General features: G+C 45.1%; 2 protein-coding genes across 2 annotated transcripts; one reads left to right on the top strand and one right to left on the bottom strand.

Annotated features, from left to right (window-relative positions):
* The first annotated feature begins 961 nt into the window (after positions 1 to 961).
* Positions 962 to 8166, top strand: si:ch211-237i5.4 (slit homolog 3 protein). Its single transcript, XM_035616520.2, has 6 exons — positions 962 to 1376; positions 2844 to 3253; positions 4454 to 4599; positions 5175 to 5343; positions 5428 to 5590; positions 6322 to 8166. Exons 2-6 carry the CDS (start codon positions 2948 to 2950, stop codon positions 6627 to 6629), a joined length of 1092 nt encoding a protein of 363 aa, XP_035472413.2. The 5' UTR covers positions 962 to 1376; positions 2844 to 2947; the 3' UTR covers positions 6630 to 8166.
* Positions 8167 to 12580: 4414 nt separating this feature from the next.
* LOC118288947 (M1-specific T cell receptor beta chain-like) lies at positions 12581 to 17175 on the bottom strand. Its single transcript, XM_047328169.1, has 7 exons — positions 17058 to 17175; positions 16588 to 16947; positions 14641 to 14719; positions 13943 to 14337; positions 13829 to 13852; positions 13471 to 13651; positions 12581 to 12787 (listed from the first exon to the last, which is right to left on the bottom strand). Exons 1-7 carry the CDS (start codon positions 17173 to 17175, stop codon positions 12685 to 12687), a joined length of 1260 nt encoding a protein of 419 aa, XP_047184125.1. The 3' UTR covers positions 12581 to 12684.
* Positions 17176 to 17287: the final 112 nt, after the last annotated feature.

The raw sequence follows: 17287 nt of genomic DNA on the forward strand, positions 1-17287 counted from the left end.
CATAAATAAGGATGATTTGAATGGAAAATGAACATATCTTCAACTAAGATCTATGCATTGCAGTCATATTTTTGACACGCAGCCAATATTAGAGGCATTTTAGTCCCAGAGGACTGAGTAAAAATGCAGGATTGAATGTGTAACTGAGTGAATGTGATTTTCGGGCTCCTGGGCGTCCGGGGGCCTCGGGGTAGATCTTGCCCTGGTTGTGGATATTAACATTTCCAATTATAAGAAGGCAATGTGGATCATCATCCATGGTTTTAATTCATAGTAATATATCATCTGACTTTCAGTTGATGTAATTAAATTATCAAGCTTCCTTCAAAAAACTCTAACACAGACGTTGAACAATAGAGGCCCAAGAATCGAAGCCTGGCAAAACCAATGACACAGAAACCAGCTGAAAACTGTACCAGACATGTTGAATTACTATGCCTCATAATCACAGAGTGGTCATTTGATTTAAACCATTATTATTTGCATTATTATACATTATGTACCTGTTGGTTCCAAACACCTTGCGAAAAAGTAGTATGAATAATAGATTGATGGATGGTTTGTGTACCTGTGCAAAATATCAGCAAAGTGTTTTACAGTTTGCTACAGGCAGACACAGAATTTAACTAACTTGCTTATTATTGTTGTTGTTGAGGTTTCCTGCTTAACAGGCAGGGGGCATGTGATTGGCTTGAGGCGGCATCAGCACCCGTGTTGTGAAAAGTGACAGTGTGAAATATAAAGTGACATCCTGGCTAGTTATATTCAAAGTGTTACCAGGAAAAAAAAAATGAAATCCTATATTAATTATTAAACACTTTGGGGCTTCATTGTTGATTCACAGAAAGACGTTTTTCAGACGAGTTTTCAGGACTCTGCAGGTCATGGGACCCTGGGACGAATGTTCACTTGCTCAGTTATGAATCATCTGTCTATGGGGTCACATCAGTCAGTGTTTGTGTGTATGAATCATGAAAATCAACTCCTCCCCTCTTTGTTCGTCTGTCCGCCCATCTGGCTCTCCCAGTCTCTCTGTTAAGAGACTTTATGTAATATTTAAGTCTGTGAAACAGACGGCCAGAGGGACTCCGAGGCTCCCTGGTGGTATTAACAGGGACAGAAGCCAAAACATGACGAAAACATCAGAGGAAAGGCCGGAGTTTAGTGGATGAGAGGAAAACATTTGGTGATCGCAGTGGATTAGAGGATTAATGAAGGCAGCTGACTGCAGTGAGAGTCTCCATCAGCCTCATCAGCCTCATCTCTCTCTCTGTAGATCACCTCCCTGACTCTCTCCTGTCCGAGCTGTCATCAGCGGACGTGTAGAAGTTGATGATAAGGAATGGAGATGGGTGGATTCCTCATCAGCAGGAGAGGTGAGTCAGGTGATTGGGGGCTGGGGGTCAGACCAAATGACCTTTGTCTCATTTGGATATTGATTTTACTCTTTATTTCAGTCTCTCTGTGTGTTGTATTCAGATTTCAGATCTCCTCGTGTTTTCATACAAATGAAAATGTGTATTTTCATTGGTGTTGACGATGTTCTATAAAAAGTATTAGTTTGTAATGATATCAAACGAAAGTTATGAGGGGAAAAAAACAAGCAGCTCATTCTGTAACTGCTTTACAGTAAATAGGAAATGAATAATTGAAAACCAGCATTACCTTTTGTATTGTTTTACACAACAGAACAAAAAGGAATTTTGAGAGATTTTCGTTGAATTTAATTCTTTTCTGCTGCTCTGCTCTTAATGGGTGTGATTATGTAAAAGATTATGTATAACAAAGAAAAAGAAAACAACAACATTTCATTTAATGTTGGCATTTGATTGTAGAAAGTATGCGTGTGCCACTTTGGCCATTCTAGATGAAGAAGTATCAGTTTCCATCCTTAAATGCTGGCCTTGCAGTAGTACTATCACATTTAAAGGTGCCCCTGTGGAATCTTCTGGTAAACAAAGGAAGTTATGTTTGCAGCCAGCGCTGCTCATGAAATCTCATGCGTTTGTAATGGAAACATTGATGGAGTTGACGCTGACTCAGGAAGAGGGAGACTGTCGATGTCTTAAGCAGTATTTATTATACGAGCTCAATATTGAGGAGACTTCTGGTTTCTTCACAGATCAACTAGTGGTCAGTTGAATGGCGTCCCAAGATAATCTGCCTAACCCCGGTCCCTGTGGGTGTATTTAGCTGTCTGAGAGTAATGTCATCATCTCGCAAAAACAATGGCCATCTCCACAGCAACACTCTGTCTCTGTCTGAGTATGTTTTATATTTACCACTACTTTGGACAAACGCATCTGCTTAATGAATGTAATGTAATGTGTCTTTGTGCATGGTGCAACCACACCACAGAGAATCACCACCAGTCGTGCGTAACCCCTCAGATGTAGGGAGCTTGCCGGCCTTGTCCACACTCGCCAGCTTGTGTCTAGCTGCACAAGGTAGCTGCTTTCAACAAAAATGCTCTGATTACTTCCTGCTTCCAAAAAGTTAGACACTACCTAGTGGACACATTGACTCAAGAGGCAAATATTTCCCTCAGGAGTTGGTGGAGACCAAAATTAGGCCAAAAGGAGAGTGACTATTGGACTTTCAGGTGACCACAAACACATGAATGCTAACTGTCCATTGTGTCTGCTGGACTTGCACACAGGCAATTGATGACTAACACTGTTACCTTGATTCGCTCGATGTTGTATTCTTTAGTTTTTCCACTGCCCCCAGCTGGTCTATGCTGTTTTTTTCAGCAGGGAGATCCACGAAGTCTTTATGAGTTTGACTTAACTGATCTAAATGTGAACTAAAACTCTGCACTGTGCTTGCATTTCTGTTTCCAGTCTCATCTACAATTGGCAAAGACATCAGCAGGATTAAGCGATCAGGCTTCACTCAGCTTCCAACATTTTAACTACTCCAACAAACGAGCTGCCCTCTGGGAAATATGTGTCTCCTTTTGCCGGCCCTGCTTTTCCTCCTTTTTGCCTTTTATTCACCCCCATTTCTTCATCCGGCGGTCAAGTGCTCACGACTGTGTCCACACCAGTGCGCCTGCTACGAGCATGCCGATCTGGTGGACTGTCGCGCCCGTGGGTTTGAGCACGTTCCCAGGGGCCTCCCACGCGGCTCGTGGCTGCTGGAGCTGGGGGGGAACAACATGAGCCAGATCGGTACCCGAGCCTTCGCTGGGCTGTGGTCCCTGCGGGTGCTGGTGTTGACCAACAGCCAGATACAAGTTGTACAACCACAGGTAACAGAAAAAAGGGTGTCGCAGAATATAAAGGAAGTGGGAAAAGAGTCTCAAAAGTCCACACGCAATCTGTGCACACGACATTTGGACTCACTGGAAGCTATTGGCAAGCGAACATTATTACACCTGTGAAGTTGAAGTAAAAAATCTGCGCGTAAAATATACATTTTTATGCAGTTTATGATGTGTGCATTTGGAAATCTGCTTTACATGTGCACAAATTGCTTCGTACTTTCAGCCCTGTCAGAAACAGGAAATGGAATTAGTGGTGCGCCACCATAAAGTGTCCCTGTCGGTTGCTCAGGTAGTTGTGTTTTGCAACTTTACCACCAGATGGCGCCAGAAAAGTACAAAAATTAAACACTGGGGCTTTAAGTTGCACACAAATCTTTGTACACATTTGCAACTATAATTTTAACTGGTAGATCGTGCGATGTGATGATTGTGACCATTTTGAGACTAATTTCTCCCTGCATACTAATCATCCCTGTCAATGACGATCTTGCGAACTTCTACTTTTGCAAAGCCCAAACAGAAATCCTAGTTCACACTGGAGAAGGTTATCACCCCGGTAATGTTAAGATCAGAGCAGAGAAGAGGGCCTTTGCCTTCAAAACACTGTTGTAGGCCATTGTTGTGGTCATTCAAAACCGCTGCTGACCCGACTGAACTGCCTCCTTCGGACGCATGGCGTTCATTCCTGAGAAGGTGCACGAGCAATGCTCAAAAGAGCTGCAGGACATGAGAGGTGGCAATGAAACATTCAAATACGATGTATCAGTGACCTAAGACGATAGCTAAGCTGCTTGACTAAATGTGAGTCAGTGAATGAATACTGAAAGCAGTTGAACTGTCAGTTCGCGGGGAAGCACTGCGAGCGGTCAACAGTTGAAGCTACATGTATACACTGGAACCAGTTTGTCACCTTACAGTATATGCAAATACTGACAGCAGTTGATATCTCAGAGGAAGTGGAAGAGAAGAACGTAGCACAAGTAAAAAAAAAATCTGTCAAGCGTCAAAAAGTTGAACGTTCATTCGTTTGTCAGAAAGCTGCTGACATGCCAGTCGAACCGGCAGTCCGTCCGAAGGAGAGGAAGGTCAAGGGATCCGATGGAGGCAGTGAGTGAGGATGGAGGGCGAAGGATTGGAAAGCTGAAGGATTGAAGAATTTAACGGTATTCATTTCTCTCTCCGCAGGCATTTTTCTCTCTGTCCTTCCTGGAAAAGCTGGACCTCAGTTGGAACCAGTTGACATCCCTGCCCGCCGACTTCTCCACCAGTCTGCTGGCTCTCAGAGAGCTTCGACTGCAGCACAACAACTTGCGTCACATATCTGGATACAGGTACCTGACCTGTCTGAGGTCCATCTCTCTTTCACCATCATACTCCATCCTACCCCCACCTCCCCCACCTCCCACCACTCTCCTAGTGTACATTTCTGCACTCACAATTGCCAGGTGGCCAGAAGCGCTATTCCAAATAATGTGTGCTGAGCAGTGTTGGGGTCGTTACACAAGAAAGTAATGTATTACACATTACCCGCTACTTTCGAAAAATGTTTCAAGTTAACACGATAGACCACCCTTGCCATTATCAACTTAGTATCCCTGCATGCCATTATACCTGGGAAGTCGGAGCTCGGAACCCTTGAAGTCGGGGTGGTGATTTTATCCGAGGGGTGTTCCGATTGCAGTTCCCCACTAGGTGGTCTTAGTTCCGAGTTCCGAGATTATACTGGAACAATAAACCAGAGTTCCGAGTTCCCAGGTATAATTGAACACGGGGTAAGTCAGTGTTGTGTTACCAGTAACCTGTCGTCTTACAGACCAGTTTGCTGTGTTCGGGTCAGACCTCTGAGCAATTTGAGTTTTGCGTCTGGCGGCACTTTCTCACGCGTGTCTCCCCCTCCTCGTGTCAGCTTGGAGTATATGGACAACTTGGAGAAGCTGGACCTCAGTTATAACCAGCTGGTGTCGGTAGGCCCCGGTGTGTTCAGGGGCCTCTCCAGGCTCAGGCACCTCTACCTGCACAACAACAGACTGACCGTGGTGCAGCAGGGGAGCCTGGACATGCTGCCTGGACTAGAGGTACACAACCAACTGCTGAAATGATCGTGTGCGTGTATACCAAGTCGTCCGCATACCCGTCTGTGTCATTGTCCGTCTGTGTAGGTCCTCCAGCTGAGCAACAACAACATCTCCCGGATAGAGACCGACGCTCTGGCTCCTCTCTACAGCTTGGCAGTTCTCGCCCTGGAGGGAAACAACATGCATCACCTCAAGTTCAAAACCTTGATCAGCCTGCATACGACAGCTACGCACATCCAGCTGGCAGGTCTCTAAAACCCACTTTCAACCTCTGTGCCATTCTTGTTCGCCACAATATGAAAGTTTTCGTTCACTCTGTTGGAGGGTTGATATAATCCTAAGCACGGCGTAGAGCCTACCGCCATAGGGGCATAAGCATTTGCTTATTTTCAAAACAAGGTTTAAGACATTCAATGTGATGAAGAAAAGGCAAAGGCTCACCAAAGCCCCACAAATGTGTACCATTTGATGGCAATCACTCAGGACCTCTGTGTTGATTATTGTTATGGCACTGATTCGTTGTAGAAAAAGGAAACTAATCTGATATATATTGGCGTACAGGCCATTAACCTCAGTGTCCAGTGCATTGTACCTCTAAGTGCAGTTTTGTGCATTTTTTTGGGATGATAATTATTGCACTGAAGTTATTATGTTGCGCATTACAGAGCATCAATGGGCCTTTCAGGACTTGGCTGCGTCTGTTTTAGCGTTTCTACATCTGAATGTTTTCTCCCTGGCAATATATGAAACAAAGTCCAGAGATAAAGAAGTTCAAAGTGAGAATAAATAGACTAGAGATGTTTGAAATGTTTGATTTTCTTACAGAATAAAGAGGAGTGGACCATGACATCAGTCAGAGATAGGGTCAAACACTAATACCTTTATTTTGTGGTAACCTTTGACTGTTCCAATCCCTTTTTCCCCTCACCACTCTTCTTTCATACATCTCTCCATTGGCCCTTCTCATTGCCCCACCAGGAAACCCGTGGAGCTGTGACTGTGATTTGCACCGTGTCTTCAGTAAGATCTTGTACGTTCGCCACCTCCACATCGACGACTACGGGAACGTGACGTGCCAGGAGCCGCCGCAGCTGGCCGGGGCCTCGCTGGCCTGGGTGGACAGCCAGCTCTGCATCGCGGAGACCGCCACCGTCCTCGTCATCACCATCACTGTGCTGGTCACCGTGGCGGCGGCTTTGGTGATGGCCGAGCGAAACCGACAAAGGAACAGTGGAAAGAACTGGGACACAGAGTCGCAGAATCAAACTCAGAGCCCGCCGTCCTGAGAGCCAGTGGGACACGTAGCGAGAGCAGGAGCAGGACGAGGAGGAGGAGGCCCGGTGAGACTGAAGAGTGAACTAGCTTCTCTGGTGACAGGAGGCATGCAGCGTACAGGTCAAGATGGCTGCCACAAATGGATGATTACTTGATTGGACCAATTCCCCTTTCAACTTTGAAGCCCGTAGAATTTATTCAAGTTTTTCTAAGTAAGAATGAAGAAAAATTCAAGTAAATGAGTGCAGTTTAATAGCTGTGTTTGGACACCTGGAACCTTTCCTCAGGAGCTAGGAACCTTTGCAGGGATCAGGGTATAAATTAAGTTCTGGGGGGAATCCTTGTCCCAGAACTTAAAATCCCTGCTTGGGGGCAAGGCTAAGTACGAAAGCACAGGAAACTTCTGTGGGGCTCGCAGCTCTGAGTATCGGTTGAGTACCTTGGCATTTTATTTCATCTTCTGCAAAGATCGTAAAATCCCTTACCTTACTTTATAAGGGCAGTAAGCAATTCAAAATCAATACATGTTTTAAAAAGATATTTAATACGAATATTTCCTCACGAAAAAGGAACAAAAAATGGTGCGGACCGCACCACACAGCACTGCGAGTGTATTTTGTGAACCTCACTCGTCCGCACCTTAAAAGACGTGCTAGCGGGTGGCGCTGCAACTCTTAGGTTTTGACCTAGTGGTGAGCTAGTGCTCGTGTCTTTTCTGATCAACAGCAGCACAATTTGGATCTCCTTCATGTTAACTGTTGTTGTTCCATCTATTTAGCATTAGCATCATTGTAAAGTCTTCTGCGTTACCGCCACCTGGTGGACGGAAGTGGAACCGCTTGTTGTAGCCGTCAGTTGCTCATATATGTCAGCAGGCTAATTTGCCTGATCTCCATTGGTCTTTAGATCGTGGTGGAAACACAGGTCAACAACGATCTGCAAGAACCTTTTAGTTCCCTGAAAAAAGTTCCTCGGACTAAAAGTTCCAATTACTTTTGGTCGGAACGCTTAACATCGTAAAAAAATAGAAAACCATCGCAAGGAAAGAAAAGCAGCGAGTGGGACTTTATAAATATTTACTAAGTGAATATATGTAACCTGTCAGATTCAGTGATCGCAGGCTCTTGTTTTGCAGCTACATACTTGGTTTGGGTGACAATTTAAAGGAGTATTTCAACAAATCGAGGTTCACAGTGCTTGTGTAAAACCAAGCCAAACCAGGACAGATGAACATTTCCCATCTAGCAACTCAGCTCAGTACTTCATTATAGACCCTTCCTGCCTGGTAATTAGTGGCATATCATCTCTCAATCACATTTTTGATATCGCATATTCATATGGTAATCATCAGTATCAAGCTTTATATCAATATTATTCAACTATCACCCAACCATGCTATAACCTTTTTGAATATTTTGAATATTGTCAGTTCCATAAAAGCTAAAGAAGGTTGTTTTACTAGATATGGCATACGACTGTTATTGCCCCCCTCTAGATGTAACACTCTGTACTGCACCACTGGTTATTTCTGATAAAATTTCAGTCTATCGTGTCCTCTCCTCTTTATGGCTGTCAAATCTGTTGATTTATACAATGACAAAAAAAGGTACATTACAAGATTTTCTGTCACTGACAGTCAGAGGGACAATCATCAGTAGAAACAGAGGTCTGGATAAAGACCACGTGGCTCTCAACACCACGGTGGATTAGTGCGGGACTGATGGGGGAAAGAAAAAGCCCTATTGAGGTTACAGAGAAGGCCAGATGTCAGGATGATGACAGCTGGATTGGAATGCATTTATTAAATTTGTGTGTTGAGGGTATTAAAGAGGCCGACACAGAAGCCAGACATGACAGCAGAATCCTATTCTCTGTTCATTTTTATACACGGGGTGGGGAATCTTTTTTTCCCGTCAAGGCCCAATTTCAATTTTCAAAACGTTAAATTTCATGATAAATTACTGAACGCATATCACACACTGTCAATCCTTATCCTACGACTCAAACTTGGCACCGGCGGGCAAAAATACCCTCACGGTCAGTTCTTTTGTCTTCCGTTCTGTCCGTTGTTTCATCGCAGGCCAGATAGAAAAAAAACTCCCCACTGTTCTTCAGGGGTAAAAAGATGTTCATATTCCCTGCCCACGTGATCAAGTTTGGTCTTTTTAGTCCCTGGCTGTACTGAAGAGAACCCTGCCAAGCGCGCCTACACACTCAATCTTAGACCCTAACACGGCCACAGCTGTGGATTCTGTAAGACTCCATTTTTCTACTGTAACACATACTCACAGTAGAGAGTGTTTTGCTCCACAATCCTCATTAGTAAACAGAGCGTAGATAGACAGGGGCCACAGCGTGTGTGTTGGGTGGCAAGATAAAATCACAAATGTTCAGACTACTGTACAGTCACTTGTATCTTAAGTTAACTTATTTATATTATTTCATGCACATAGAAGCAATATGACTCATTAAAAGAAAGGGGGAAAACACAAATAGTGTAGTAAGACACCTTAAAAATTGCTATACTTACTGTAATACTAATCAATGCATTATTAATTGTATCCCTTTCATATGAGCAGGAAGCAATAATGAGATACTGCTCAACACTGATCAAGACTAACCAGACGCAGCAGAAGTGGACTATGGCGAATATGGAAATACTACATCCAAAGTTAAAACGGGTCTCTCCTAGAGTCGTTCAGCCAGGGGCTGTGAAAGTCGCTGCATCGCTGAGAGCTGGAGGGGAAAAAGGACGGATTTCGTCATGAATCCCTGGCGACGTATTCGACCTCTCTGTCATTCTTTTAGAAAAACAATTGAACAGAACAGGCCGGAAGGATTAGAGGGAGATTTAGAGATGGGGGGGGGGGGCTGAGCTGCAGTGAAAATGTCCTGTTTCGTGCATAGGGTTTCTCCAGCCTTCCCTCCTTCTCTCTTGCTCTAGTTCCAGCGTAACAGACTGTTGCTCACAATCAGACTGACCCTCGCGGCCTTTACAGGAGTCGCTTGACGTCTTGGGAAACACCGTCATCTGATTTCTAGTCTGGACTTAGATGAGTAGGTTGATTCCACTCGTGACTGTTTGGTCGTATATTGAGCAGGAGCCGGGCGGTGATTGGTCTTAGCTGCGCTTAGCTTAGCATGAAGGCCGGAAGAGGGGGAAACAGCAAAAAGTACATCTCTCATTGCATTTATTCATGCAGTTCACACCATCGATCTCTTTTGTTTAGTCGGACCAAGTTACGTGCTGGAACACTTTCTTGGCAAACAGTGGTCGGGTGCTCTGTGGCTTATGATACACATCACATACTTCTGTTTGAAACCACATGACTGACAAGTCATTGGCAGCACAAACACAGCTCCTCTGCCAGAAATGTAAAAAAAAAAAAGAAGAAAATTAGCTTGTGTATCTGATCACAGAGCTCCAACACAAATATCCCAGGTTTTGCCCGTTTCCCCTTTCCCTCATCTGCCTCAATGTGTCCCTGGTCGTCCATCGCCATCACACTTTGCCCTCATTCTCATACTAATGCTGGGTGGTTCCTCCTTTGCTCTCAAAGCAGCCTCAGTTCTTCATGTCATCGATTCCACACGATGTTTGAATCCTTTGAGACTCTCCCAAGTCGACGTGACTCTTTCTGCAGATTTGTCAGCTGCACGTGCCTCCTGCCGATCTCCTGCCGATCTCCTGCTCTACCGCAGCGCAAACTGGATTCACATCTGGTGACTGAAGCTCACTGGACTCACTGTCGTGTTTCTTGAAACCAGCTTGAGACTTTCACTTTGTGACATGGAGCATTATCCTGATGGAAGTAGCCATTAGAATAATGTGAACTGTAGTCATAAAGGGACGAACGTGGTCAGCAACGATACTCAGATAGACGGTGACATTCGAACCATCATTGATGCGTATTAAGAGGCCCAACGTGTGCAAAGGAAACAAACAGCTTTCCAAGGAAATCTAAATGTGTACATGTTGTTGTATATATGTCAAGGGCTGAGATGTATTAACAATTTCTGACATTCACCTGGTTGGCCCTTTGAAAACTCACCATCCGGAAAATGCATTGTGTTGCCACAGTGTGCTGTCAGACTTAACCGCAGCACCGTGGCATATTTAACAGCACTTTTACAGTAATATGAAGTCTTATTCTGCCATTTACATCTGACTGATAATGTTTTATGAAAATGCAAATTAAAAATGTCACCTCAGTTTTTGATGTCCCAAAAGATTAGTTGTCCAGAAAAGTCCAAATTTAATAACAAAATAAGTGTGTGTGAGTGTGTGTGAGTGTGTGTGTGTGTGTGTGTGTGTGTGTGTGTGTGTCGGTCTCAGCAGGAAGATGAGCTCTGCCTGTCTGTATCTTTGTCACATATATGTGCTGTTGTTGGTCTTGTCAGTATCTTATGTGGAGCCGGTCTGGTTAATATCACAAGCAGTAGAAATGGTGTTTGACCTTTGACCCTTCACCCCTAAAATTGAGCTCACCTCTTGGTACTGGTAGAACATAACCAGCCCCCACCTGACTCTATAGCTGCTTTAAGACATGCGCTGAGGGGGTTTGGCCTCTGTGAGAATGCGAGTGTTCCAAAATGTGCGAGTGAGCCCACGTGAGAATAGGCCAGGGAAATCTCCGGAAGATCCACGGCGAGCGAGTGGGCGCTCGGACCCAGGCGCCGCCTCTCGCCTGAGGGTTCCAGAAATGTCCCCGGTGGTGTGAACGCGTCTGACTCGGACAACCTCCTGCCGGAAAATCTGGGTTTTCCAGAGTTCATGTCTGAAAACAGCTTCTGTGTGTGTGTGTGTGTGTGTGTGTGTGTGTGTGTGTGTGTGTGTGTGAGAGAGAGACTGAGAGAGAGAGAGAAAGGATTTAGCGAACAGATAATAATGGATAAGGCGTATCCAGGCAGGGAGGGAGGCATGTCTCTGGAAGCTCCTGTCCACTGCCCAGTCTGCACGGGCCAGAAAAGTGTCTGTGGTGACCTGGAGGTAATCTGAATCACATTAGATATAAGTCCAGCTTTGCACTGGCTGGCAGGAATCAAAGTCCTTGGAGTAGTAGCATTGATTGTCCAGCAGACAGAGACACTGAGCTGAAGATGTACATCTATCCTTAGGATAGACCATAGCCTGAAGCCTGTATTTTCTGGAATGACCAGCAGAGGGCGACTCCAATGGTTGTTTCTAAAGAAGTCTATGAGAAAATGACTATACTTCTCACCTGATTTATAACGTCAGTAAACATTTTCCTGAGGAGTTAACGGTCTCAATCTCTAGTTTCAGGTCTCCTCCTGTAGAGCATGATGTTCATTTTGTAAATTATGGTCCCATTTGCAAAAAAGTTGTGCCGAGGTGGAAGACTGCAGGTCAGAGAGCGACCACATCCTCTCCTCTGCTGTCGCTCCCAACACCTCCGCTGCTTCTTCTTCACCGACAGCAGCCTCGACCTTCTTCTTACTGAGATGACAACAGGGATTTCCTGTTGTCGTGAGCTGTGGTTGACTCACATGTGAACATTTACTACATCGACCTAAAAAAACATACTGAAGCTTAACGCACGATATGTTTTAGCGGTCTCGAATTTATGAAGAAGCTGCCAAACAATGTGTGGAAAAATTCTGGATCTCACTTGAATCCATTGAGTTACGTTCAAGTGATGAGTGTAGAAAAATGTTTAATAGTGGTAGATATATTTTAACATTTATGCTTTGCTCATTGGAAAATACCACGACCACTGAGATGACCCAGTTCATGCAGTGGATGGAAACACATCGGAAAGGAAAGGCTGATTGCGCAGATGGATCTGTAATGTATAGACTAAGATACGTGTGGGCAGTGAATTTCTGTCTGCGTGTACATTCAGGGAAACTGAGAAAAAGCTGCACGATTCCTGCCAGTGATGGCATTTCACAGGTGGAAAGATTAGAATGTCACAGACCAGTCTCTTCTGACGTACTTTTATTAAGAGGAAAGAATCAGAACCAAGCAGGCCACAAGCACCACCGCACACAGACGGCATCATTAAGCTCCAGCCAACACTGGCTATCAAGCGATCGACATGCCCTTCAGTCACGCGGGGTTGCCGTGATGTGTGCAGACTTTGCTTGGTCTGGTCGAAGGCACATGCTCCTCATCACACGCACGTTGAACTTATTCAATCTGTTTTCCCTGTGCAGCAGACAGAGCAGGAAGATGTTTTCACTCATACTAATTATTACAACACTTTCTCTCATATCTCCTATAAGACACGCAAGTGTACATTGCGACCTCATGTCTGAGGTGAGTTCCTAAAGTTCTGCCATCATTTACTGTACGTAACACTTCCATATATATATATATATATATATATATATATATATATATATGTATGTATATAAAATTGGACACCGGGTAAGGAAAATGTCGCATCATCGATATCTGAAATGCATAGCTTGTTCCACCTTCTTTACAACACTGTGATGAATCCCGTATGGCAAAGTTGGAGATGAGTTATTATTGATTTAGTTTTGACACGGTGCCTGAGGAGATTCTGGGTTTGACTGCAGGTACCTGCTGTTTCAAAATGGCTCAAGAATCCATTCATTAATCAATTTTTCTGCTGCATACCCAGATTGGGATAACTAAGTTTTGTTTAATAATGAATCAACAATATTAGAAATGATTGCAAATAACTGCTGAGTAGTAATATAGACATAAATGTGACATAAATCCTCATGAATTCCTTTACTCGGTTGCACCGACCTGGAGCTCATTAATTTCTAATGTAGCGAACAACAATTCCCCCATCGTGAGTGCAACACTTCTCACGACATCGTCTGTCAAATTGCCTGGATTCAAGAGCACAAGCTCACCACCACATCTTGACTCTGCTGTTGCGGGGGAAAGAGGTTGGCGAGACGCAGCGTGTCGGCGGCGTTCGACGGACCTGGAGCCGCCACACCAGAAATGCCACAAAGGCGCCGTAGACGCCGTTCTTGGCGATCAGAACGGCGTAGGACAGTTTGACAGTGTGCGCCGTCCTCAAATACTCCTCTGTAAAAAAGAAACGAAAAATGCAATTTTCTGTAGTACTGATGTCCTTCTTTTTGGGCAGTTTTCCTTCACGCTAGTCGAGGGGTTAAAGACATAGGATGTCGCGCCTTGTGCACATTGTTAAGCCCTATGACATACAACATTTGATTGATTGTTTGATCAATAAACCATAGTTACCTCGTATAGCTTCCGCTCCTGGTCCTGACAGAAAGAGACAGAAAATCCAGGTTTTATCAGTGCAGTCAACATTTTGAAGTGCCACATCCCCACGGTAAAGGGTCTTCTACATACCTTCAATGCCTCGGACCCAATCGGACCTGTCCACAGTCTCGTTCCCGTTGTAGAAGCTGACGGTGCAGGAGAAGTTCTTGCCGGCCGTGAACCACTGCGTGAGCGGGACCCTCAGACTGCTGGCGAGGTCATAATACCGCCCTTGCCGCCGGGCAGCGGTGTCGGTGGCCACGCCGCCTGCGACCTCTCTCCCGTCGACCCGCCAGGACACGCTCACCACGTCCGGGTAGAAGCCCGAGGCCACGCACACCAAGGTCTTCCTGTTTTTCTTGTCTCCTCGGCTTTGACACTCTTCCGCCGAGGGTTCGAGCACTTTCACTCTTGGCGGGGTGATGGCACGGTTTGATTCTCGTGGGGACAAAGGGGAAGACAAGTTTGGGGAAACGCACTGTTTGCTTTCTCACTGAGAGTTTGACTGGAACATTGGCACCGTGGGTATGGGACAGACAGGCTCGCTGTGTCCCCCTCTTTTTTGTTCTGAGCCAACATGGTGCTACATGGAGCTGAATGTTTACAGTGCCTGACATGAGAGTGGTTCAGTCTTCTCGTCCAACAGGTATTTCCCAAAATGAACCACTGCTTCCTCTTGGCATCCCAGCAAATACGTGGCAATATTGTAACTCTTTAAAACGGAATTCACGCGCTAACAGAGGAATGCGGCGGAGGACCCTCGCGCTTGGTGACAACATGGTCCTTACAGGTGTATGGTCACATTTAGAGCCAGCATCAGATTGTCCTGATGAGAAGTGTCGTCCTCGTTCCTTTTCCATTTACAGCCTGTCGTGGACCAGAGCGTGACACAACACAGAGGACTACAACCAAAGCTACAACCCCAACGAAATCATGACACGTACACCAGATCGGCCACAACTTTGAAACGCCCGAGGTGCGCCTGAAGAACGTCGCATCACAATGAGAGATCGATCCACTTCACCTGTGGATTGGTTTTAATGTTGCGGCTCTACATTGCAACGTATTAGTATTCCTATAACCTATATTAACCTATATAGGTTAATATGGGGACATTCTCTTTCATTTTAAATCCACAACACTGGGGTTTTCCAGCCTGAGGTCTGTCTCACAGCGCAGCTCAACTTCAAATAATTGCATTTCAAGAAACTTTATTATACTGATAATAGACACCAGAACATTTTAATTCAACAATAAGCATCTTATGTTGGTTTCTTACCTAAGACTGTCAATTTGGTGCCGCCGCCAAAGTAAGCAGGGAAGAAGAAGCTCACCTTGACGTGCCGCTGAGTAAAAACTGTTGAAGCTTTCAGCACGGACAGCTGTAAACTGTCAGCCTGGTTACCAACTGAACCAGCTCAAATCAGTCCAGTGGTGCAAGCTTCTGCTTTTACCTTTTAATACTTACAGATTGCTATTTCGTCGCTTTCCTCTGATCCCTAAAAGAAACAAGGCTAAGTTGGAAGATTCATTTGTCTGTCTCAACGATGGGCTCACATGCAGCACACATCTTCACGAGTTGATTCATGAAATGAAAATGTCAGTTTTGTTGGCACAGCACACAAACTGTATGATAAACTTTAATGGAAGGTTTCTAAAATCAACCCTGAAGAACATTTCCAAACATTAGACTGAAAGATTCCGCTGAAAGAATCTCTTGGAATTTTTTTTCGATCGCTGCAGCAGGTCAAAATTTGACCCGCGTCCTTCACCGAACAGTTTTCTCCATGAATTGTGAAAACTCGGACCTACCTTGAACAGTTGACTCTTCGTTCCACTTCTTCAGCTCCACTGTCACGTTGACAAGTCAAAGTCAAACTGCCCCTAACTGGCGCGCGGAAATGTGCAAGCAATGCAAGACGTTATGGTAGAACATGTTCAGGTTTGTGGATAGCACTCCACTAAACCTCAAGTTAACCCGTGGACCGGCGTTCATTTCATTTGAATCCAAACAGATTTCTCACACAAAACGCGGGTTTGTCAGATGCAGCGTCCTACTCTCTCAAACATTCCTGGTTTTGTGTCACAGTTAACCTGTCGTGCTCCACACTGAGCATTCTGAATGCAGGAAGGTTTCTGCACAGTGGCTCTATTTGATTGTATCACTGTGGTTCCCGTCCCCGCACAGTGAAAAAGCACTCAACAAAAACCTGACGTTGTTTCGCCCCGGATTTTCGAGCCTCTTAAAATTGACATGATGCCTTTTTTTAATACCGAACGCACTCTGTAGAGGTCAGTGTATGATCGACCTGTTAAACCTCAAAGTAACAGAGAAAGAAATGTGTTCCTCTAACCCGTTCAGCAAAAATGGATGGAGGTCTGCAGCGACGCACATCACTTCTTAAATCCTGGCCTTCTTTATGAGTTGAATTCGCTGCTGGTGCATTTACTTCAATGTTTCTATTCATCTACGACTTTTGCAATGTCCTTCTAGTCTTTCTGTTTTTGATAGGAACATTTGGAGCCTTGCTGATGGTCCACATTGCTGCAATATCTGCAATTTGGCCTCACTGGAAGGAAGTGGTTAAACCTCCTCCAACAACACACAGCAGGCAGATTGAGGCTACAGAGTTGGGTTATTACCTAAACATAGTCATACATGTTGCTGATTTATTGTCTTTGTTTATCCGTTCAGTCCAAGTTTCCAGAAAGCTCAAGATGCACAGTTCCTCATTCAGGCGGCGTCATTTGTTTTTTTTGTGCAGCGAGACAGGTGTCTGCCTCGCTGTGGGGGCTGACGGCACACAGATACACACCGACGTCGCTCGGCTCCACACTCTTCACTGTGAAAGTGCCGCTGCCATACACAGTCTTGTTGGCTGAGTATTTGTGCTGCCGACGGATGTCACTGAACTCGGGTGGCTGGAACGGCAGCGTGTGGACGATGAGCTCCATGCTCTCCCCTGGGAACTGCTGAAACCAGTACATGTGATAATAGGCGCCGTGCAACTGGTGACTGCAACTCATCTGAGCCGACTGACCCGCCTGCACCAGCAAGGCCGGAGTCTGGTGCACTGACTCAGTCCATGTTATACCTGAGAGATAGAAGTAAAGGAACAGGTGAGGACGTTCATTTCAGTGTCAAATACGTATTAATATTTTAATTTCCATATATAAGATAATAAATCACGTGGGGTAAAACTACCTGCGGCACAGTGCAGAGACACAGTGCAGACGACGAGCGACGAGGACATGGTGATCTGGTTTCCCTGTGCAGTGTGATGGCAGCAGGTGATGATGGGCGTCATCATACCGTCTGTCATCTTTCCCGTCGTGTGCTGACATCATCAGACTTTGCATTTGCAGCCATCCTCTCACAATTGCTCGCATTGATGTCGTCACAGCCTGCTCAACTATTTAATATATACCGTTCCA

Source organism: Scophthalmus maximus, chromosome 17, assembly GCF_022379125.1.
Source record: "Scophthalmus maximus strain ysfricsl-2021 chromosome 17, ASM2237912v1, whole genome shotgun sequence".
Taxonomy (NCBI): Eukaryota; Metazoa; Chordata; class Actinopteri; order Pleuronectiformes; family Scophthalmidae; genus Scophthalmus; species Scophthalmus maximus.